This window comes from Globicephala melas, chromosome 2 (assembly GCF_963455315.2).
Source record: "Globicephala melas chromosome 2, mGloMel1.2, whole genome shotgun sequence".
In the NCBI taxonomy this organism is placed as follows: domain Eukaryota; kingdom Metazoa; phylum Chordata; class Mammalia; order Artiodactyla; family Delphinidae; genus Globicephala; species Globicephala melas.
Window position 1 is genome coordinate 148,588,833 of NC_083315.2, and position 26,042 is coordinate 148,614,874.

Sequence of the window (26,042 nt, forward strand, 5' to 3'; positions counted from 1 at the left end):
CGACAGATGAATGGGTAAAGAAGATGTGGTAAATACAATGGAATATTACTCAGCCATAAAAAAGAATGAACTAATGCCACTTGCAGCAACATGGATGGACCTAGAGATTATCACACTAAGTGAAGTAAGCCACAGAGATAAAGACAAATACCATATGACATCACTTATATGTGGAATCTTAAAAAAAAAGATACAAATGAACTTATTTACAAAACAAAAATAGACTCACAGATATAGAAAACAAACATAGGGTTAACAAAGGAGAAAGGGGTGGGGGAGGGATAAATTAGGAGTTTGGGATTAAAATATACACACTACTATATATAAAATAGACAACCAACAAGGACCTACTGTATAGCACAGGGAACTATATTCAGTATCTTATAATAACCTATAATGGAAGAGAATATAAAGAAAAGAATACATATATAACTGAATCACTTTGCTCTATACCTGAAACTAACACAACATTGTGTATCAACTATATTTCCAAAAAAATTTTTAAAAGAGAGAAAAAGAAGTTTTAAAAAGCACATATCTCGGTTTGTAATCATATATTATTAACACAAATATCTAATTAAAGTCTATCTCTCCCACAAGGAGACTATAAACTCTACAAGAGCAAGAACTATATCTTATTTGCTTACCACTTAGCATCTGTCTGGCACATAGCAGGTATTCAAAATAATTTACCAAATATGTGAATACAGATCTACCTTATTCTTACTTTAAGTGTCAAAGAATTCCCCATAATTGATGTCATAATTTCTTTACCCAATCCCAGAATGATGGCATTTAACTTGTTTCCAGATTTTTACTATTATAAACAAACTGCTACAATGATCACTCATGCCAGTGTATATCTATGGATGTACTTAAACGTAATTCTTAAATGTAAAATTGCTGGTCAAATGAAAAGTGTGTTTAAAATGTTAACTGATATTTCCAAATTGTCCTCCTATAAGGCTGCAAAGTATCCTCCAGGCAATCAACAATGTGTAACAGTACCCATATCGATATACTTTTTTTTTTTTTTTTTGCGGTACGAGGGCCTCTCACTGTTGTGGCCTCTCCCGTTGCGGAGCACAGGCTCCGGACGCGCAGGCTCAGCGGCCATGGCTCACGGGCCCAGCCGCTCCGCGGCATGTGGGATCTTCCCGGACCGGGGCACGAACCCGTGTCCCCTGCATCAGCAGGCGGACTCTCAACCACTGCGCCACCAGGGAAGCCCAACTTCGATATACTTAATACTCAATTTGTATAATCAAAATGAACCTACTGGGCTTCCCTGGTGGCGCAGTGGTTAAGAATCCACCTGCCAATGCAAGGGACAGGGGTCCGAGCCCTGGTCCGGGAAGATCCCACATGCCACGGAGCAACTAAGCCCGTGCGCCACAATTACTGAGCCTGCACTCTAAAGCCCACAAGCCACAACTACTGAGCCTGTGTGCTGCAACTACTGAATCCTGTGTGCCTAGAGCCTGTGGTCCGCAACAAGAGAAGCCACCAAAATGAGAAGCCCACTCACTGCAACCAAGAGTAACCCGTTCGCCGCAACTAGAGAAAGCCCATGTGTAGCAACAGACCCAACACAGCCAAAAATAAATAAATAAATTTATTTAAAAAAAAAAAAAGAACCCACTGTTTGGCTGGGTGTGGGGTAATAGAGCAGAGTGTTAGTTTTTATGTAAGAGAGGTGTTTTGTTTTGTTTTGTTTGTATTTTAATATCATACTAAGCATTTAAAATTAAATATTAAGTTTATTATTCCTATAAAAGAAGTTTCAGCAAATGAGTTGCGTAGACAAAGCTAAGTGATTAGGAAAATGTTTCATTATTGACAGACTGTGGATAATTTGTGTATTTTAAAAATCATGTATTAATTTAACCTGCAGATTCTCAAAAGCACTTTTCCTGTCATATTGATTGTTTTTCTTTCTGAGACTTTAGTCCATGTTTCAATCATAGTACTGAGGCAGTAAAAAGGAGCAGAAAATCACAATAAGCATATTCACACATAAGAATATACAAAAAATAGAGAAAATGCTAACACTTTATATTAAACTAAATTTTTTTTCAAGATATTAACATTTTGTTGTAGTTCCTTCTATTTTTTGTCCTCATACTTAATACATCTCATAGCATGTTTATACTATTAATTGCTTCTTTTCACTAAGCAGTATAGCATGTACGTTTATTTCTTACATGACCTTAAATACAGACCCTTCTTCTCCAGTCTCAAGTAGCAGTAACAAAAAGCACCTGCACGGCACCCACTTCCCTAGATCTTCACTATGTTCTTAACCTCTTTAAGCTTCCTTTTTCTGATATGACAAATGACAGCATTAGTTTAAATGACCTCTACGTGATTAAAAGTTACAAGATTAAAGAGGAAATTCCTTCTGACTTAACTCTTCCCATTTAAGCTTTTCTAGAACATACCAGGCCTGTATTTAAGAAGGCAGATGCCAGCTTCCTCTGTCCCACCACTTAGTAAGCATATCCTGTTGAAAATAATTTGATTCTTGTGATTCTTAATAATTCAGGACTTCTAGATATTTCAGGATTAGTATTCTCAACAGAAGTGATCTTGGGACTGCCCTGGTGGCTCAGTGGTTAAGAATCCACCTGCCAATGCAGGGGACACGGGTTCAAGCCCTGGTCCAGGAAGATCCCACGTAATGCAGAGCAACTAAGCCCATGCGCCACAACTACTGAGCCTGCGCTCTAGAGCCCATGAGCCACAACTACTGAAGCCCACACGCCTAGAGCCCGTGCTCTGCAACAAAGACAAGCCACCACAATGAGAAGCACAGGCACCGCAATGAAGAGTTGCTCCCGCTCGCCGCAACTTGAGAAAGCCCGCACGCAGCAACGAAGATCCAACGCAGCCAAAAATAAATAAATTTAAAAAAAGAAGTGATTTTATTTGTAGTGATTCCAGATTATATACAAGAAATTCTTATTTAAATATAAAAAGAAAAATCATTAATTATAATCTGTTTTTCTTCTTACTAATTCTATCATTGAAGCAGAATATAAAGGGATTAGCTTTTAGAGTGTTTTCTTTTAACTGTCCTAATTAATGGAATTTCACATAAAATAAACTGTCAATTCTTTTCCACGTCTAGATTTATAGAAACATGAGCTCTTACCTTAACTGGGAAGCTACATTTTCCAGTACGAACTCCTTCTTCATCTGTCTGCCACTGATGTGGACGACTGGCCTCTGGAACATAAACATCTTTCTTTCTCCTAAAACTTTGCCGTAGTTTATTCATTTTAATTTTTACAAGCTGTAAAAGAAGTATGAAAAGGAAGTTATTACTTTCTCACATATTTAAAGTTTGGATTACCGTCCTAATAAAAAACTAGTATCCCAAATTAAAGGTTTTGTTTTAGGGGGAAATGAGCAATTAGTATACTTCCTCTTAGAGTAACTCTAGGTTCAAACAAACAAATCACTTCACTTTTTGAAAAGACAATTATAATGCTATTCTTGTAAAACAACAATAACCTGTTGTAGGATCTGAAGAGATGTTATTCTAAGAACTTTCAAGCACTTTAATTGCAATAATCCAATGAGTATTCCTCCTGATCTACCTCTCAAATCCATTCTAACTCCTGAATAAGGAAGTGTGTACCTGTAGCCAAATTATGAACTGCTAACAATTTTTGAAAATATTCTGAAAACTTTGATCCTTATTAAGAAAAAAACATTCTGGAACACTGAAATTTGGGGATCTTTTTGGCTTACTATCAGAAGACACTAAGCAAAGCAGGGACTTTAATAGCCTTTTGTAAAAGATATTTTATAAAAAGAAATAAAGTTTCCTTTAAACATACTTAAAGAAGAAAAAGTTCTAGGATTACATTATTCTAAAGAAGAAATTTCTTGCAAGTAGTATGACATCAGAATGTACTTTCATATTCATAATAATTACAGATATGAAAGTAATCTAATAGTTTTCGATGACAAAGGTCCAAGTCTCATCATTAACTCTGTAAATTTAAAAGTATTAAACTACAGTCAGTGTTTTTGTTTTGTTACTGGAAGAGGCACTTCTCTAATGCTTTCAAAGGTACAGTAGAAATCACAAAACTACAGGGAAGGAAGACTTATCTGATAAGAAACAATGGAGCATTTAAGAGCCAATGAATAAACATAATGATTAAGTGTTCCTTTATAGGGCGAATCTCAAAATCTGAAACCAATACCTTCAGTTTTCTGTTAAGGAGCATTGCTCATTCTTTCCATAAGGGATTTAAGCACCTCAACCAGCCTAAAAAAGAGATCCTAACTTGAGAAAATGATGTGACAAAGCTATATAGAGGAAACATCTTCTCTGTCAGGAGTGTTAAATAACAAGGGATGGAACATTAATTCCCACATTAACAGCAATGAAAGATTTGAAAATCAAAGTTTGCATTCTGAGGAAAAATCATTTTGTATTTTAAAGTTCATAATGCCACAGCAGAACTATTACCAAATTAGCTAATTTACACAGACAGGCCAATCTTACCACACGTTTTTCTTAAAAGGTAAAAATTCTGACAGATGAATGGTAATGTAAAAATCTCTGGATTTTCTAAAAATCAATTTATTATTTCTCAATTCAAAGTTGATTTATAGAGATGAGGTAGATATTAAACAATCAAAGGACTCGACAAAAGGTAATTCATCCCTTTGCCTTTAAGTAGATCACTCATTCCTAAACTACCTTAAATGAGAGCCTACCTTAATCTAACAGACTTCCAAAAGGAATTCCATAACCTTCCTTGATAATACATCCTGTTATATACTTTCATATCACATTTTTAAAATATACACAAATACAAATATAAGAAAATAAAAAGCACCTATATCCTTGCTCAAGTTGGCACCCTAAGAATCTTGAGGCAAAAAGCCTATATGATTCCTTTCTTTTTAATTTCTTTCTCTTAGCAAAAAAAGACTACACACACCTATCCAGCTGGCCAACCCAAACACCTGAAAGTCATCCCCACTTCTATTCTTTCTCTGACCAATACCTATGGATCTTACCTCCTTAGTATATCTTGAATTAATTCCCCCACCCACCACATCGGTTCTACTATCCTCATTTTTGCTTAAATCATTGCAAAAGCTTAACAACTTAATGGTCTCTTTGCTTCCAAGAGAGGTCCATTCTGATCTGTTCTCCTGACTACTGCAAGAGTGCTTTCTAAAATACAAATCTGACCATGCAATTACTCTGCTTAAAATCCTGCAATTGCGTCACATCACTTTCAAGATAAAGTCTAAATTCCCAAGCATGGCAAACACAGTCCTTTTTTTAATCTGCCTTCACTCACCAGCCCCATTCACATGCTAAGCTCCAGCCATATGAAACTACTTACAGTTCTCCAAACAAGGCATGCTATCTTTCAGAGCCTCTGTACATGTTCCTTCATCTGCCTAGAAAGACCTTTCTCTATTTGCTTCTGTTGAAGTTTACTCATCTTTAAAGAGTCAGCTCAGAGTCTTCAATAGAAGCTAGCATTTTTTCTGACAAGCCCCTATCTGGTCTGGGTCCTTGCATTTCACGTGATTCCCATGAACACCCTCCAGATAACTCTATTACTCTACTCCTCAAGACTTACAGCAATTTTCTATTTCCTTTATGGTAGGCTATATCTTATTTGTTTAAATAGTACCCCTGCATCTAATACACTGCCTGTCATATATATGCCATACTATAAATTTGAAGAAATGAAAGATAAACCCCATCGTATTAGATGATATTTACTAGGTAGGATAAATGTAGACATGTAAGACCAGAGAATCATCGATGTTGGAAGAGACTGCATTTAATAGTAGGCCAACCTCCCACTGACAAAGGAACTACTTTGACAACTTTCCTTAGAGGAAGACATCCAACCTCTGTCTAAATAGCTCTATTACAAATTTATTTGCTCTTGGGCAGCTATTTATTGTTGTACCACTCTACTGACCAATAAGACAAGAGACTGGAAGTGTCAATTGGTTTGGGGGGTCTAAATATCATGTCACTTTCAGTACTAAAATGCTTTGCAATCAGCATTTCTACAAAGAAAATTACGTGTCAGTGATTCTTGAACTATGCATTAGGTAGCCCTAGGATTTCCACAGCGGAGTCCCCAGGACCACCAGTTGTTTGGAAGGGAAGAGAAGGAGGTTAGAAGACTAGACAAAACTCTCAGGAGGAGCTTCAGGTCCCTGTCACAGCTTCAAACAGACAAGCTCCACTTTCTCTGATTTACATGTTGGGGTTCCATGTAAAAGTTTAAGGAAAGGGTTTCACAGCCAGAAATTTTTGAAAATTAGTGATATTAATTATAATTGTTCTAAAATGAACTTGGCAAAGTGAAAATACACAATGATAGTATCTTGCTTGTTACTTCTTAATGAGTAACTACCACTGGCCTGTAAAATAATCTAGCAATTAATAATACAGGGAAGAAACCAAACATTGTTTTCAAGTAATCTATGTATAATGATTTTGCTTACAAAAAAAACCAGATAATAAAAAAATAAAAAAGTTAACTCAAAGTAACATTTACTATTGGTCCTCAGCAAGGTCGAACTTTACTCCCAAATAAAGAAAATCATACCCCTTCTGACAGTCCTGGTTGAATATAGGTAAAGAATATATTTTTGTAACTATAAAACCTGAGAACCAACTTATTTTGTCCTTTCTAAATTTTTAAAAAATGAAATCCCCATTCTACTAGAATTTTCAAAGGTCACTAGGTACAACTTAATTGCCAAATTCAGAAAATCTTTTCACAGTCCTCATTCCTTAAATGCTCTGCAAAATTTGACACCACAATTCCAGCTCTCCTTTGTACACGTGTTTCCTCCCTGCCTTTCCCTGTCCCCATACTCTACTCCTCTGGCTTATCTTCTTCACTTCTGTCTCTACTGATGCCTTTGAGGGCTTCCTCTACTTTCTCCTACACATTGAGGCTATTCCCCAAATATCAGTCCTCCACTGGTGTTCTCTGTGCATTATCACTCTTGGAGAAATAATCAACACAAACTATTACCCCAACTATGATCATTTCCTAATTGTACTCTTAAGTCTTACTCTCTTACTCAAATTCCTACATTTGGGTGCATCAACGCTGTCTCAATCACATTAATTTAATGTTAAATCATCACCTCTGGGCTTCCCTGGTGGCGCAGTGGTTGAGAGTCCGCCTGCCTATGCAGGGGACACGGGTTCATGCCCCAGTCCGGGAGGATCCCACATGCTGCGGAGCGGCTGGGCCCGTGAGCCATGGCCGCTGAGCCTGTGCTCCACAACAGGAGAGGCCACAACAGTGAGAGGCCGGTATACCGCAAAAAAAAAAAAAAAAAAAATCATCACCTCTTATCTCCTATTCCTTCGGTCTTCCCCCCTCTGACCCAAATTGTTTGGGTCAGTAAAAACTGTTTGAAAACTTACCATGTGCTGGGCCCTGTTACTAATGCTAGTGGATACAGAAATTCGTAAGACAACTTGCTTTTTGGTGGCTCTCTTCCCTTATAAAAGGTTAATTTCTGCACAATATGGGGAATGGAATAATAATACTATACACAGTATGGCCTAGAAGCAGTCTAGGTTCAGGAAACATTTCCTGTAGGAGATACTACCTGAGTTAAGTTTTAAAAGAACAAACATTAGCCACATACTGTGTAGAGTAGGAGGGAAAAGATATTTCAGGTAGAGGCAACAGCATCAACAAAACACAGATTCAGGAAACCTATGAATTAACTGAGTCAACATGATATAACTGTGCTCCAGGGAAGTATTTTGCCCAAAATGAAAATGATAAGACTGTAAGCCAAGCATTAGCTTCACTGTGTCAGGAAAGTTTTACAAACTAATTTATCTGGGCAAACAATTTGTACATCAGGGCAAACAGCGCTCCTGACAGGATAACAGACTGCTTCAAGAACCTTTTCTTGTTAAGTCCACTAATTTTAAATATTGTGTCACAAACTTTGCCCATCCCAACCAGTTCCCCACCTTGAAGGATCTGCCTTAACCCACATGAGTCCAGATCTCAAAACCCTAGAAATACCCTTTCCTAACTTCCCCTAACTACCAAGGCTCTGTCAAAGTGGTGCTCCCCCTTGCTGCAGTAAGTTTAATAAACTCAGCTTTGCTTGATCAACAGGACTCTCTTTATGGGGAAAGTCAAGAGCAGGAATTTATTACAGAAGGTGAGGAAGAGGGAGAAATCCAAATATGACTCCTAAGTTTTAGGCCTCAGTAAACTGGATAGATGAATTCAGCAAACTGAATTGTTGAATTTGAGGGGTCTGTTTATAGGGCTTCTAGGTGGAGATATGTATAAGCCTAAGTTCAGGGAAGAGATCAGGGCAACCATAAGCAGTCACGACAGGTGAAACTTTTCTTGTGATGATCTCATTATTTCCCTATTTTTCCTAATAGGAGTTAGGATACAGTAAGTAGAATTACACCCAGCACACTCAAACATGAATAAATAGAGGTGCACACACTATATAACTGGCCAGTATGAATTAACATAGCCATAGCAGTGATTAAGTTTTTGCAATGCTTGCATTCTAGATAGTAAACAGCCACTGTGCTGAGCCCCTAGCCTAGCATCTACCCCTTGACCGTCCACAATCCAACAACTGGTTCAGCTGAGTAGTAAGGCCAGTGAATGTTTTGATTGGTCAGTAACAATGTAAGTCCGATTCCAAAAGTCTCATCTCTCTCAGGCAGAGTTGCTGGCTTCCTACAGGGTCCCCAAAGGGTTGGCCTGCCTTCATGTGCCTCTGCCCGGTCCCAGGTAGGCACAGCAAGGATGATACAACAGTACTCACCAGCCCTCCACCCTGTCCACCATGGTCCTGAGTGTTGGCCCCCATCGCCACATGTTCCCCCAGTGAAATGTGGAATAGACTTGTTAGGGGAGACAGTACCTTCAGCAGTGACACTAGCTCCCCAGTAGTCAAACAGACTAACTCTTCATTAGGCTGGATAAAAAAGCAAGACCCAACCATGTGCTGCCTACAATAAACCCACTTAAACCTAGAAAAATGGTACAGATGAACCGGTTTTCAGGGCAGAAATAAAGACACAGACGTGGAGAACAAATGTATGGACACCAAGGGGGGAAAGTGGTGGGTGGGGTGGTGGTGGTGGTGTGATGAACTGGGAGATTGGGATTGACATGTATACACTGATATGTATCAAATGGATAATTAATAAGAACCTGCTGTATAAAAATATAAAAATAAAATAAAATTCAAAAATAAATAAACCCACTTAAAATATAAAGACACAAATAGGTTAAAAGTAAAATGATAGAAAACAGTATACCATATTATACAAGTATACATAGTATACAAGTCAAAAGAAAGCTAGAGTGGCTATATACGCCCCCCTCAATAAGTAATAGAGTAAGTAGGAAGAAAACCATCAAGGATATAAACAGCAAGACTTGAACAACAGTTATCAACCAACATGACCTGACTGACATTTATAGAACATTCCACCCAAAGACAACAGAATATACATTCTAATCAAGTGCATGTGGAACATTTACCAATACAGAACATTTTCTGGGCCATAAAACAAGTCTCAGATTTAAAAGGCTTCAAGTCACGCAAAGTATGATCTCTGACCACAATGGAATTAAATTGCCAAATATTTGGAAACTAAATAACACATTTCAAAATAGCCAACCTGTCAAAGTAGAAATCGAAAAGGAATTTAGAAAGTATTCTGAACTGAATGAAAACAAAATATATCAACATTTGTGGGATGTAACAAAAGCAGTACTTAGAAATTTATAGCACTAAACCGGTGGTTCTCAACCGGGGGTGGGAAGGGCAATCTTGTGCATTTAGCAATATCTGGAGGAGACATTTTTGGTTGTCACTAGGGGAGATGCCACTGACATCTCATGGATAGTGGCCAGAGATACTGTTAAACATCCTATGCATAGGCCAGCCCCTGACAACAAAGAATTATCCAGCTTAAAATGTCAATAGTGTCACTACTGAGAAACCCTGCACTAAACGTCTATATTAGAAAATAAGAAAGGTCTTACTTAAAACAATGACCTTAGCTTCTACTTATAGAAACTAAAAGGACAAAGAAATGCAAAGTAAGCAGAAAAAAAGGAAATAGTAGGAATCAAAGCAGAAAACAATAAAGTAGGAAAATAGAAACAGAGAGAAAAGGAAACCAAAAGCTGGCTCTTTGAGAAGATTAAAAAAACTGATAAACCTATAGCTGGACTATTTAGGGGGAAAAAAGATACAAATTACCAAGATCAAGAATGAGAGAGGTGTTGTCTCTAATATTCTAGATATTAAAAATAATAAGGGAATATTATGAACAAGTTTATGCCCATAAATTCAACAACTCAAATGAAATGAAAAAATTCCTTTAAAGTTACAAACTTTCATAGCTTATTCAAGAAGAAATAGATAACCCAAAATAGTCCTATATCTATTAATGAAACTGAATTTATAGTTTAAAATCTTTCCACAAATACAACTCCTGGGCTAAATAGATTCACTGGTGAATTCTGCCACACATTTAAGGAAGAAATCATACCAATTCTACACAAACGCTTCCCAAAAAATTGAAGAGGAGGGAATATTTCTCAAATCATTCTATCAGGCTAAGATTACCTGACACCAAAACCAAACAAAGACATTATTTAAGCTTCTTAAATAGATACACCAATATCTCCCATGAACATACATAAATTCTAAACAAAATTTTAGCACATCAAATTTTAAAAATACATTAAAAATATATCATGACTACATGGGAGTTTTTCTAATAAATGCAGTTAGTCAACATTTGAAAATCAATCAACATAAGTCACCTTATTAGCAAACTAAAAATGTCCCTGTTAATATGTAAGGTTATAGCTCATGACAAACTGTACCTTTCCTTCTCCGAATTCACAGATTATATACTGAACTGAGATTTTTTTTAAATTGGTTAAAATTCAACTAATAATAAGCATAAATTCTTTTCTTTCTCTATCTCCCATAGAGTTCACATTTAGCCCTGACTTCTTTGTGATTTCTAGTCTTGTACTTCCAATTCCAATTCAAATGTCTCCAAATCAATTTATCTTTCCTTTCAAACAAGCTCTTCTTCCTGACTTCCCTATTTCTATGTAACACCTTTACATCCATCAAAGCTTTGAAATGAGAAGAGCATACTCTAAGATTCATCTCTGACACTTTTTCATAATTCTTCCATACCAAGTCCATCAACAGGTGCTACTGGATGGGAATAGGTATCAATATCTCTGGTATTCAGCCATTCAGCATTTCTATTCCTAATTGCCCTGGCAGAAAAATCACTTCATCCATGAACCTCTGCAACAGCCCCTGGACTCCAAGTCCTCTTTCCTCTAATCTCCTTACATAGTTGTGCCAGATTAATATTCCTAAAATTCTTCCTTGAATGTGTTCAAAAACTGTTGGGCTGGAAAAAGGTTGGGTTCAAGTTGTGGAGGCTCCTGAATGCCAGACTCAGACATTAAACTTCAGGATCTTCAACAGTCCAGCCTTGTCTCCCAATGCTTTCCTGCATAATCCTATGAAGATCAGACCTTTCAAATATTCTGTGGCTTTCCCACTTCTTTCTCTTTCTTCACCCTATATATTCTACTTGTAATATTTTACTTTCCTCCTCATTTAACTAAAATACTATACTAGGGTATGATAAGGAAGCTGATTTTAAAATAATTTTCTCATGTAATAGATGTGACTTGTAAAGAACAGGAAAAACAGAAAAATCCAAAGAATGAAATACAAATGACCTGTAATCCCACTAAGCAGAAATAAGCTCCATCAACATTTTAGAGTTTTCACCTTTGTTTTTCTCTGTGCCTATATGCTTCAATTTTTTCTTTTTATAAAAGAGGGATCACATGATATCTTTCTCTCAGCAAGGCAAATTTGAAAATCTTTCCATCCCTTTCAGAGTAACATGCTTTTATTTATAATCTAGGTCAATAATTCAGAGAAACAAGAATTTTATGCTAGTTATAATCAAAACTTCATATTTAAAAATGAAGAAAAAAGTTTCAATTTATTTGAAGACAAAATTTATTTTTCACTCAGCACCTAGTTCATTTATTTACATTAATTTTAAATTATATATAAAAGACCTCAAATATTTAATTAAAATTCAGTCACCAAGTATTTATTGACTGCCTACCATGCCATGCTGCAGTAACCAATACAGAACAAAACCCCTGCCTCTATGAAGGAGATAGACAGAAAATAAATAGCCAGATTATTCACAGTGGTGTGCTGAGTGACAAGATCCAACTGTCAAATTTTCTGCAAGTTTGTGAACTGGGTGCTAAACATAGCCTTTATTACAAATTAAATTATAATTATATGTTATAATTATATGTTATATAACATAATTATATAAGTTACTTTAAAACAAAGGTAAAAACTCATCACTTCCTATTTTTTTTAACTACATTTTACCATTATCTATGCTCTTGGGGTTATTTATGATTTTCTATCTGTAAGGTAGAAATACTATCTAATGCCGGGCTATTGTACATCTCTTCCCAACAACACGTTCAGTTCAGTGACTTCATGTTGGTAACTTGAAATCGGCCATGGTGGAAGTATTTACACTACAGAATTTGGCAAAAACTACCAATCACTGCTTGACTTATTGTTCTGTGATTGTCTAGATCTAAGAAACTGATGGAGAAAATGTTAACACGCAGATTGAACTTAAAAGTGTGTGGTGTCTATAACCATTACATTGTGAATAGCACAAAAATTTTGAGGAAATATTCTTCCATTACTTGAAAACTATTATCCGATTCAGCAAAGAAGTCTCTTACGTCAATGACAAATGAGTGAAAATTTGACACACATCTTCATTGCTTCACTTTCATCTTACTAAACAAGCAAAAATATCAACCATCATTCATGTTGGAACTATACTTGGAGAACTAATTGTGAAACATTTACCCGAACACCACCAACTCTGTGGTATGTTAGAGGTGGTAAATGCTATGCAGAAAAAGATGAACAGGGTTAAGAGAGGGATTAGAAGTACTGGAGGCAGGGATGAAATTTTAAACCAAGAAAGTAACACTTGAGCAAAGAATTGAAGAAGGTAAAAAAGTGAGCCATGCAGTAGGATGAGCGTTCCAGAAAAAGAAAATAATTAATGCAAAGGTCCTGAAGGGATAGCTTGCCTAGAGTGTCTGACAAACAAAAGAAGGTCTGTGTGTCCAGTGCAAAATGAAGACAAGAGAATAGGAGAGATGAGACCAGATGGGTTATACAGGACAAAGTAATATAGGACCCTGTGGGCCAAACACTTTAGTTTTTCCTCTGAGAGAAATGGGGAGCCACTGAAGGGTTCTAAAAGGAAGCACCTATATTTTACATTTGGCTGCTGGGTTAAGAATAGATTGAAGAGAACAAGAATGAAGCAGGGAGACAATTAGGAGGCTACTATAATAATCCAGCAGATGACAGTGAACTGAATCCAGACGGTTAGTACTAGAAGTGCTCCTGAATCTTGTTTTCATGCCTGCTCTAGAAAATGCACTATTTGCTGATATAATATCTGTTGAAATCAGATTTAGAGTATTTAAATGGGAGAAAGGTGTACTAAATTCCAGTGCTGGAATTAAAGGCAGTTTTCTAAAAGTATTTGCTCGACTGTTTCAAATAGGAAATCTTATCTATAATATTAATCAAAAGATCAGCTAAATTATCATACTTTTCATGGTAATTAACCTCATGCTTGACAAGATAAACAGATTTCTTGAACACTACCTAGGTATACGAGTGTATGAAGGATTACAAGCACACGTGGTAATTTGCTCTACCCAGGAAAGACCAAAAAAAGAACAAGAAGAAATAATAAATATTAGGCATCCACTGTGAATGGTATTTTAACAGGAGTTTCATGTGCAAGTTTACAGATTGTTAAGAAATACTGTCTCTGGGCTTCCCTGGTGGCGCGGTGGTTAAGAATCTGCCTGCCAATGCAGGGGACACGGGTTCGAGCCCTGGTCCGGGAAGATCCCACATGCCACAGAGCAGCTAAGCCTGTGAGCCACAACTACTGAGCCTGCGCTCTAGAGCCCGCGAGCCACAGCTACTAAGCCCATGCACCACAACTACTGAAGCCTGCACGCCTAGAGCCCAAGCTCCTCAACAAGAGAAGCCACCACGAGAAGCCCATCGACATAATTAGAGAAAGCCTGCGTGCAGCAACAAGACCCAACACAGCCAAAAATAAATAATTTTTAAAAAGACACTATATACCATTTTACATCTGTCAGTTTTGCAAATATTAAAGAATCAGACAATAAAATATGGAGCAATGGGCACTCTCATACTCTTACAGGAGCATAAACTAGTGCAACCATTTTGATAAGTAATTTGGCATTGTCTAGGAAAGTTGAAGGCTCACATACCCTTACAACTCAGCAGTTCCTTCTCTAGGTGTATATCCTAGAGAAACTCTTAAACATGTGCACAAGAAGGTGTGCAAGATGTCTGTGTAGCATTGTTTATTATTTGTAACAGTAAAATAAACATTAGAATCTAATTATCCATCAACACAAGCAATAGAGAATATTCACACTATTACAATACCATGCAGAAATAAAAATAAGACCTCAATTTAAACACTCTTAAAAATAAAAAATTAATTAAGAGAAAAAGAAGTAAAAATAAATCATCTACAGCTATAACTATCAACATGGATGAATCTCACAATCATGTTGAGGGAGGAGGGAAGCAAACTGTTTATATTATGATTCCTTCATACAAATACTAACTCAGAGAATACTGCCTGCGTACCAGGCACTGTACACTGTGCACTTTGCATATAATGACTCATTTTATTCTCACAATAGCCCTATCAGGTAGATTCTATTTTTAATCTCTATTTCATGAATGAGGAAACAAGCACTGAAAAGTTAAGTAATTAGCCCAAATCACATGGTTAGTTAAGTGGCAGATTTGCCTGGCTCCAGAATTTGTACTCTTAGTCCCCTCACATTACCTCTCAAAATTATGCAAAACTACACATGATAACATTTAGGGATATGTGTATAGAAATAGAAAGAAAAACAAGAGAATGATAAACATAATTAAGGGCACTGTTACTTCTGAGGGAAAAGAAAGGGGGACATAATCAGGAAAGGTTCACATGGGGACTCCAAAAGTTTTAGTAGTGCTTAAGCTGAGTAGAAGATACACAAGTTTTCATTTCATTATGCTCTATAACCTACATATGGTACATATATTCTTTTGTATACATCAACTATTTTATAATTTTAATTAGGCGGAAAGCAAGTCACCTAAAATCCTTCTGAGGATAGAGACGGGGAGTGTAGAAATATAAATACATACACACCTATAATTATGAGATATCTAACAAGGGGTAAGAAAAACAAGTCACGGGACTTCTCTGATGGCGCACTGGTTAAGAATCCGCCTGCCAATGGAGGGGACACAGGTTCAAGCCCTGGTCCGGGAAGATCCCATATGCCGCAGAGCAACTAAGCCTATGCACCACAGCTACTGAGCCTGTGCTCTAGAGCCTGCGAGCCACAACTACTGAGCCCACGCGCCACAACTACTGAAGCCTGCATGCCTAGAGCCCATGCTCTGTAACAAGAGAAGCCACTACAATAAGAAGCCCACGCACTGCAACGAAGAGTAGCCCCCGCTCACCACAACTAGAGAAAGCCTGAGTGGAGCAACAAAGACCCAACGCACAGGAAGGAAAGAAAGAAAAGAAAGAAAGGAAAGGAAAGGAAAGAAAGAAAAAGAAAGAAAGAAAAACAAGTCACATTTAGTTATAATATTTAAGTCTCACTTTTACTAAAAAGAATAAAGTTACTGAAATTCAGTTTGTCCAGCCCAGTCGAAAATGAACCAGATGGAAATTCCCTGGCGGTCCAGTGGTTAGGACTCCATGCTTTCACAGCTGAGGGCTCAGGTTCCATCCCTGATCGGGCAACTAAGATCCTGCAAGCCACGTGGTGCGGCCAAATAAAATAAAATAAAATGAGCCAGAAGAAAAAGAAAAAAATAATTTAAAAAAGAAGTTTTTTTAAAAAGAGAAAATAAAACGAACCAGAGGCTTCTGCAGGGCCAATAGAGAGCTACAACTCTTAGAAAAATGAGGACTTTTCTCTCTAGAGTTTTTTTTCCTTCTAAATTATACTTGTTTGCTTTTCTTTGTTCTATTGACACAATTATACCTCTAGCTTTAGGCCCCTCTTGTATATAAATTATAAGGAAGATTGGACAAGACAATGCTTTAGAAAATTCACTATGAGAAAAAAAAACAACGCTAAATAGCACATACTTGATAAACACAGATATAGACAAGACACATACAGGAAACTTGACCTTGACACTTAAGATAGTTTCCCTTTAAGAAAGAAAAAGAAAAATCAAAGTTAGGGAAAATCGTAAAATTACTCTAATTGTTAAAACAGTATTAGTTGGTTTCAAATGTAAAAATATATAAACTAAAATATAAAACCATGGGTACCATTCTGAATAGCTGGGAAAAAAATAAACTCACAAATTTCCTTAGATTAGCTAAATTTATCTTTTCAGGACACTCTAATCTCACAGGGTTAAGTTCCAAAGATAGCTCTAAAAGCAAAACATCACATAAATTCAAAATAACATTGGGAATACTTTTTTTTTTTTTGGCTGTCTTGGGTCTTTGTTGCTGTGCGTGGGCTTTCTCTAGTTGCGAGAGCGGGGGCTACTCTTTGTTGCAGTGCGCGGACTTCTCATTGTGGTGGCTTCTTTGTTGTGGAGCACAGGCTCTAGGCGCATGGGCTTCAGTAGTTGCAGCACACGGGCTCAGTAGTTGTGGCTCTTGGGCTCTAGAGCGCAGGCTCAGTAGTTGGGGCGCACAGGCTTAGTTGCTCCACGGCATGTGGGATCTTCCCAGACCAGGGCTCGAACCCGTGTTCCCTATTGGCAGGCGGATTCTTAACCACTGTGCCACCAGGGAAGTCCCAACACTGGGAATACTTTAAATCATCCACAGAGTACCACAGTACACTCTCTTGCAATAAGTGCAACACACCCAAGGATTATTTGTAATATGGAACAGTTTGCTGTTTTCAACTGAACACAATTGAAGTAGCTTACTAATGTTTAGGAATTATGCTATGAGAAAAATATCTACCTAGCACTAGAACCACAGAGCATGCTCACAATATGGGAGGCACAAGAACACTGTACAGCAGAAACTCATTGAGAACAATAGAGAATCTAAATTTAATTATACTGTTTTTAACTCTCACTTTTATTTTACTGTTCTCTGAACAAACACGGTTGAATGTGCATATATACAATTCCACTATATTCTTTTTTTTTTTTTTTTTTTTTTTGTGGTACACGGACCTCTCACTGTTGTGGACTCTCCCGTTGCAGAGCACAGGCTCCAGATGCGCAGGCTCAGCAGCCATGGCTCACGGGCCCAGCCGCTCCGCGGCATGTGGGATCTACCCGGACCGGGGCACGAACCTGTGTCCCCTGCATCGGCAGGCGGACTCTCAACCACTGCGCCACCAGGGAAGCCCTCCACTATATTCTTCATCACACTTCTACTCCAGAATTCTATAAGTTACAAGAAAAAAATTGCACTGACTGTCCATCTGCCAATAATAGTAATAATAATAATTTGTTCAGTCACTAAAAATGTAAGCTAAAAATGGCATATATTAAATCACCATTTAAAGTATAATATTATACCATAAAGCATTTCGTTTTTGAATTTTCTTTCTTTGATTTCTACTTTTTCTTGTGATGTGAAACTTGCTTTCAAGATTTAGAGTGAAGGAAAGAAATCCTTTTATTTGATCAAGTTAAGTAAGTGAAAAAATGTAAGGAATCCTAGACTCTTACCATGGCCAAAGGACTTAGAGGTAGGTCATCTAGTCAATCACCTACTCAATCAGTGAATCCTAAGAGTTCTGGATTTAAAAAAAAAAAAAAAAAAAAAAGAGTTCTGGATTTCATTAAATATTGGTCTAACTGGCATAGTCTGCCTAACAGGAAACAATTTATAATTTATTAAGTTGTATCACTAGCTCAGTGTTCCACTTAGGCACTAACCCAAATGAAAAGTAACAAAGTACAGATTCATCACCAACTGTGAAATAAATATGTCCAGTACTTAACCTATAGGACTAATAAAGTTCATTTTAAAAGTTCACACTCAGGGGGCCTTCCCTGGTGGCGCAGTGGTTGAGAGTCCGCCTGCCGATGCAGGGGACACGGGCTCGTGCCCCAGTCCGCGAGGATCCCACATGCCGCAGAGTGGCTGGGCCCGTGAGCCATGGACGCTGAGCCTGCGCGTCCGGAGCGTGTTCTCTGCAACGGGAGAGGCCACAACAGTGAAAGGCCCGTGTACCGCAAAAAAACCAAAAAAAACAGCAACAACAAATTGAGTCTGGGCTGCCCTAAAGATTGGTATTTGAGAAAAGATTACTGTCACAGTATGAATGTTGAAGCTCTCTAGGCACATTCTACTCCTCAGCCCTGATTACCATTCAGACCACGTGTTCTCGACCAGGGCATCTGCATAGGCTCTTCAGATTTAGCAATGCCCTAAGATTATGTACAAATCTGAATGCACATGTATCTGTGCACTTTCTGGGGCCAGATTCTTCAACTTTCTTTGGTATCTCAAAGGATTCTGTAACTACCAAAAATTTAAGAACCACTGATTTAAACAGTATTCCATGATCCTTATCTATTATCTGACTTTAATTTCAGATTTCTGCTTTACGAATTTTCATATTGTCCACAAAATTCTCCCTTTTGTTTTGATACACGGCTTCTTTACTCACTCCTTAAAAACAGTGGAAAACTAGAGCTTCATAAAATGAGGAAAGACCCTGTCTACTTAAAACTTCAGTCAGGGACTTCCCTGGTGGTCCAGTGGATAAGACTCCGCACTCCCAATGCAGAGGGCCCGGGTTCAATCTCTGGTCAGGGAACTAGATCCTGCATGAACGCCACAACTAAGAGTTCGCATGCCACAGCAAAGATACCGCATGCTGCCACTAAGACCTGGAGCAGCCAAAATAGATAAATTAAAAGATAAAAATAAAATTGCAGTCAAAGTTGGTTTCAAAAGCTGAACCTATATATATTTAAGAAACATTTAAAAAAGAAAGCTATCTCTTCTGAGAGTTTTTCTTTCAGTTACACAACCAATTTTATCTTTTAGTTGATCACTTGCCTTTCAACTGAGAAAACAATTGGTGAACTGAATTTGCAGTTCAGCTATTCTTACCCTTATCTTTTAAGGCATGTTGAGACTTAACAGATAAAAATACATATGACCATCACCCCTAATCCCACAAAACACATATACAGAGACTGACTTCCTAAGATGCTGTTCCTTCAAGAATTAAACCTTTACTTATAGAACAAAATTGTTTTGCTCTGATATAGCAAGGACTGATTTAGCAAGGAACATCTTGATGAAAAAGGGCAGAACTGCTGAGAATGCTAGCCTACTTTTCAACTGACTTTCCTCCTCTAAGCATCTGTCAAGTGTGGGATAAGAAAAAGGTGCTGCAATCTGGAGAGGCAGACTAGAATAAAAATATATTTGGTTCCAAGAATTTTTTAAAAAGACAGAAATGCCACAGGAAAAATGATAGACATAAGAAGGTTGAAAAGAACTCTGCTCTCCTTTACTGACAAATAACTTCGCAAATTATCTACACATATCATCTCTTCAATTCTTTAACCCTCTCCAATCTGACTCCTTCCTTTCCCTCACAACCCTCTCCCTTCATCCAAGACATCAACAAAAGACTTGTAAATATATCTTAAATCCGTCCACTGCTCTTCACCTCTACCATCAGAACCATAGTCCAAGATTACTTCATATCCTACCTGAACCACCATCAACTAGTATTCATTTCTATTTCCTCTGCTGTCCCCTTCTGATCAACTATGTACAAAGTAGCCAGCGTAATCTTTAAAAATGGATCATGGCACTGAGTAATAGTTCCATGGCTTCCCAATGCATCTTCAAATTAAATCCAAACTCTCAGCATTCAGAGAGTCAGTATGGCACAATTACTCACAATGCTCAAGAAGTGCTTGGAACAGTGGCCAGCACTTCACTAATGCACAGCAGATGTTAGCGTATTAAGGTATAGCCCCTGCCTGCTCTCCTACCTCGAGGTGGCACTTTCCTCAACTAACTAGTATTCTTTCAGTTAACTGCAAGCTCTTTCCCACTTTGGGCCTACTGTTTCCCACTGTCTAAAATGCTTTTGTCTTTGGGACCTCCCTGGTGGTCCAGGGGTTAAGACTCTGTGCTCCCAACCCAGGGGGCCCAGGTTCGATCCGAGGGGTAAGGACACTAGATCCCGCATGCCACCAACGAAGACCCAGCACAGACAAATAAATAAATAAATATTTAAAAAACAACCAAAAAAACCCAAAAAAACTTATGTCTTCCACTCATACTTCAAGTCTCAACCTAAACGTCACTTCATTGATGAGGCCTTCTTTTCCTCTCTTTCTAAATACAATCCCCTATATTTTTTTTAACATCTTTATTGGAGTATAATTGCTTTACAATGGTGTGTTAGTATCTGCTTTATAACAAAGTGAATCACTTATACATATACATACGTCCCCATATCTCTTCTCTCTTGCGTCTCTCTCCCTCTCACCCTCCCGACTCCACCCCTCTAGGTGGTCACAAAGCACCGATGTGATCTCCCTGTGTTATGTGGCTGCTTGCCACTAGCTATCGATTTTACATTTGGTAGTGTATATATGTCCATGCCACTCTCCCACTTTGTCCCAGCTTACCCTTCTCCCTCCCTGTATTCTCAAGTCCATTCTCTAGTAGGTCTGCGTCTTTATTCCTGTCTTGCCCCAAGGTTCTTCATAACCATTTTCTGTTTTTTTAGATTCCATATATGTGTGTTAGCATACGGTATTTGTTTTTCTCTTTCTGACTTACTTCACTGTGTATGACAGACTCTAGGTCCATTCACCTTACTACAAACGACTCAATTTCATTTCTTCTTATGGCTGAGTAATATTCCATTGTATATATGTGCCAAATCTTCTTTATCCATTCATCTGTTGATGGACACTGAGGTTACTTCCATGTGCTGTCTATTGTAAATAGAGCTGCAGTGAACATTATGGTACATGACTCTTTTGGTTTTTTTTTTTTGCGGTACGCGGGCCTCTCATTGTTGTGGCCTCTCCCGTCGTGGAGAACAGGCTCCGGACGTGCAGGCTCAACGGCCATGGCTCACAGGCCTAGCCGCTCCGCAGCATGTGGGATCCTCCCGGACAGGGGCACGAACCCGTGTCCCCTGCATCGGCAGGCGGACTCTCAACCACTGCACCACCAGGGAAGCCCGCATTGTAGTTTTGATTTGCATTTCTCTAATGATGAATGATGCTGAGCATTCTTTCGTGTGTTTGTTGGCAATTCGTATATCTTCTTTAAGAAATGTCTATTTAGGTCTTCTGCCCATTTTTGGATTGGGCTGTTTGTTTTTTTGATATTGAGCTGCATGAGCTGCTTGTAAATTTTGGAGATTAATCCTTTGTCAGTTGCTTCATTTGCAAACATTTTCTCCCATTCTGAGGGTTGTCTTTTCATCTTGTTTATGGTTTCCTTTGCTGTGCAAAAGCTTTTAAGTTTCATTAGGTCCCATTTGTTTTTATTTCCATTTCTCTAGGAGGTGGGTCAAAAAGGATCTTGCTGTGATTTATGCCATAGAGTGTTCTGCCTATGTTTTCCTCTAAGAGTTTGATAGTGTCTGGCCTTATATTTAGGTCTTTAATCCATTCTGAGTTTATTTTTGTGCATGGTGTTAGGGAGTGTTCTAATTTCATTCCTTTATATGTAGCTGTCCAGTTTTCCCAGCACCACTTAGTCGAGAGGCTGTCTTTTCTCCACTGTATATTCTTGCCTCCTTTATCAAAGATAAGGTGATCATATGTGTGTGGGTTTATCTCTGGGCTTTCTATCCTGTTCCATTGATCTAGATTTCTGTTTTTGTGCCAGTACCATACTGTCTTGATTACTGTAGCTTTGTAGTATAGTCTGAAGTCAGGGAGCCTGATTCCTCCAGCTCCGTTTTTCTTTCTCAAGATTGCTTTGGCTATTTGGGGTCTTTTGTGTTTCCATACAAATTGTGAAATTTTTTGTTCTAGTTCTGTGAAAAATGCCATTGGTAGTTTGATAGGGATTGCATTGAATCTGTAGATTGCTTTCGGCAGTATAGTCATTTTCACAATGTTCATTCTTCCAATCCAAGAACATGGTATATCTCTCCATCTATTTGTATCATCTTTAATTTCTTTTATCAGTGTCTTATAATTTTCTGCATACAGGTCTTTTGTCTCCTTAAGTAGGTTTATTCTTAGGTATTTTATATTTTTTGTTGCAATGGTAAATGGGAGTGTTTTCTTAATTTCTGTTTCAGATTTTTCATCATTAGTGTATAGGAATGCAAGAGGTTTCTGTGCATTAGTTTTGTAACCTGCTACTTTACCAAATTCATTGATTAGCTCATCTTTAGGATTTTTTATGTATAGTATCATGTCATCTGCAAACAGTGACAGCTTTACTTCTTCTCTTCCAATTTGGATTCCTTTTATTTCTTTTTCTTCTCTGATTGCTGTGGCTAAAACTTCCAAAACTATGTTGAATAACAGTGGTGAGGATGGGCAACCTTGTCTTGTTCCTGATCTTAGTGGAAATGGTTTCAGCTTTTCACCACTGAGGACAATGTTGGCTGTGGGTTTGTCATATATGGCCTTTATTATGTTGAGGTAAGTTCCCTATATGCCTACTTTCTGGAGAGTGTTTATCATAAATGGGTGTTGAATTTTGTCGAAAGCTTTCTCTGCATCTATTGAGATGATCATATGGTTTTTCTCCTTCAATTTGTTAATATGGTGTATCACATTGATTGATTTGCATATATTGAAGAATCCTTGCATTCCTGGGATAAACCCCACTTGATCATGGTGTATGATCCTTTTAATGTGCTGTTGGATTCTGTTTGCTAGTATTTTGTTGAGTAATTTTGCATCTATGTTCATCACTGATATTGGCCTGTAGCTTTCTTTCTTTGTGACATCTTTGTCTGGTTTTGGTATCAGGGTGATGGTGGCCTTGTAGAATGAGTTTGGGGGTGTTCCTCCCTCTGCTATATTTTGGAAGAGTTTGAGAAGGATAGGTGTTAGCTCTTCTCTAAATGTTTGATAGAATTTGCCCATGAAGACATCTGGTCCTGGGCTTTTGTTTGTTGAAAGAATTTTTTTTTTTTTTGCGGTACGTGGGCCTCTCACTGTTGTGGCTTCTCCCGTTGTGGAGCACAGGCTCCAGACGCGCAGGGTCAGTGGCCATGGCTCACGGGCCTAGCCGCTCCGCGACATGTGGAATCTTCCCGGACCAGGGCACGAACCCGTGTCTCCTGCATTGGCAGGCGGACTCTCAACCACTGCGCCACCAGGGAAGCCCTGCTGAAAGATTTTTAATCACAGTCCTAATTTCAGTGCTTGTGATTGGTCTGTTTATATTTGCTACTTCTTCCTGGTTCAGTCTCATAAGGTGGTGCATTTCTAAGAATTATTCCATTTCTTCCAGGTTGTCCATTTTATTGGCATAGATTTGTTTGTAGTAGTCTCTTAGGATACTTTGTATTTCTGTGGTGTACGTTGTAACTTCTTCATTTCTAATTTTATTGATTTGAGTCCTTTCCCTCTTTTTCATAATGAGTCTGGCTAATGGTTTATCAATTTTGTTTATCTTCTCAAAGAACCAGGCTTTAGTTTTATTGATCTTTGCTATAGTTTCCTTCATTTCTTTTTCATTTATTTCTGATCTGATCTTTATGACTTCTTTCCGTCTGATAACTCTGGGGTTTTTTTGTTCTTCTTTCTCTAATTGCTTTAGATGTAAGCTTAGGTTGTTTATTTGAGATGTTTCTTGTTTCTTAAGGTAGGATTGTATTGCTATAAACATCCCTCTTAGAACTGCTTTTGCTGCATCCCATAGGCTCTGGGTCATCATGTTTTCATTGTCATTTGTTTCTAGGTATTTTTTGATCTCCTCTTTGATTTCTTCAGTGATCTCTTGGTTATTAAGTAGTGTATTGTTTAGCCTCCATGTGTTTGTATTTTTTACAGATTTTTTCCTGTAATTGATATCTAGTCTCATAGCATTGTGGTCGGAAAAGATACCTGGTACAATTTCAATTTTCTTAAATTTACCAAGGTTTGGTTTGTGACCCAAGATATGATCTATTCTGGAGAATGTTCCATGAGCATTTGAGAAGAATGTGTATTCTGTTGTTTTTAGATGGAATGTCCTGTAAATATCAATTAAGTCCATCTTGTTTAATGTATCATTTAAAGCTTGTGTTTCCTTATTTATTTTCATTTTGGAGTATCTGTCCATTGGTGAAAGTGGGGTGTTAAGTCCCCTACTATGATTGTGTTACTGTCGATTTCCCCTTTTATGGCTGTTAGTATTTGCCTTATGTATTGAGGTGCTCCCATCTTGGGTGCATAAATATTTACAACTGTTATATCTTCTTCTTGGATTGATCCCTTGATCATTATGTAGTGTCCTTCTTTGTCTCTTGTAACAGTCTTTGTTTTAAAGTCTATTTTGTCTGATATGAGAATTGCTACTCCAGCTTTCTTTTCATTTCCATTTGCATGGAATATCTTTTTTCATCCCCTCACTTTCAGTCTGTATGTGTCCCTAGGTCTGAGGTGGGTCTCTCGTAGACAGCTTAAATACAGGTCTTGCTTTTGTATCCATTCAGCCAGTCTATGTCCTTTGGTTGGAGCATTTAATCCATTTACATTTAAGGTAATTATCAATATGTATGTTCCTATTACCATTTTCTTAATTGTTTTGGGTTTGTTATTGTAGGTCTTTTCCTTCTCTTGTGTTTCCTGCCTAGAGAAGTTCCTTTAGCATTTGTTGTAAAGCTTGTTTGGTGGTGCTGAATTCTCTTAGCTTTTGCTTGTCTGTAAAGGTTTTAATTTCTCCATCAAATCTGAATGAGATCCTTGCTGGATACAGTAATCTTGGTTGTAGGTTTTTCCCCTTCATCACTTTCAATATGTCTTGCTACTCCCTTCTAGCTTGCAAAGTTTCTGCTGAAAGATCAGCTGTTAACCTTATGGGGATTCCCTTGTGTGTTATTTGTTGTTTTTCCCTTGCTGCTTTTAATATGTTTTCCTTGTATGTAATTTTTGATAGTTTGATTAATATGGGTCTTAGTATGTTTCTCCTTGGATTTATCCTGTATGGGACTCTCTGTGCTTCCTGGACTTGATTAACTATTTCCTTTCCCATATTAAGGAAGTTTCTGACTATAATCTCTTCAAATATTTTCTCAGTCCCTTTCTTTTTCTCTTCTTCTTCTGGGACCCCTATAATTCGAATGCTGGTGCGTTTAATGTTGTCCCAAAGGTCTCTGAGACTGTCCTCAGTTCTTTTCATCCTTTTTCCTTATTCTGCTCTGCAGTAGTTATTTCCACTATTTTATCTTCCAGGTCACTTATCCGTTCTTCTGCCTCAGTTATTCTGCTATTGAGCCCTTCTAGAGAATTTTTAATTTCATTTATTGTGTTGTTCATGATTGTTTGTTTGCTCTTTAGTTCTTCTAGGTCCTTCTTAAACGTTTCTTGTATTTTCTCCATTCTATTTTCAAGATTTTGGATCATCTTTACTAACATTATTCTGAATTCTTTTTCAGGTAGACTGCCTATTTCCTCTTCATTTGTTAGGTCTGGTGGGGTTTTGCCTTGTTCCTTCATCTGCTGTGTGTTTCTCTGTCTTCTCATTTTGCTTATCTTACTGTGTTTGGGGTCTCCTTTTCGCAGGCTGCAGATTCATAGTTCCCATTGTTTTTGTTGTCTGCCCCCAGTGGCTAAGGTTGGTTCAGCGAGTTGTGTAGGCTTCTTGGTGGAGGGGACTAGTGCCTGTGTTC

At 37.8% G+C, this 26,042-nt stretch overlaps 1 protein-coding gene across 8 annotated transcripts in view; it reads right to left on the minus strand.

Annotated features, from left to right (window-relative positions):
• The window catches only part of NUMB (NUMB endocytic adaptor protein), a 187,354-nt gene that overhangs the window by 63,395 nt on the left and 97,917 nt on the right, over positions 1-26,042 (minus strand). For all 8 annotated transcript variants that reach the window (XM_070044987.1, XM_070044990.1, XM_070044989.1 and 5 more), the window contains one exon: positions 3,155-3,295. In XM_070044987.1, the coding sequence (XP_069901088.1) occupies positions 3,155-3,280 (126 nt within the window). In that variant the 5' untranslated portion in view covers positions 3,281-3,295. The remainder of the gene's footprint in view (positions 1-3,154; positions 3,296-26,042) is intronic.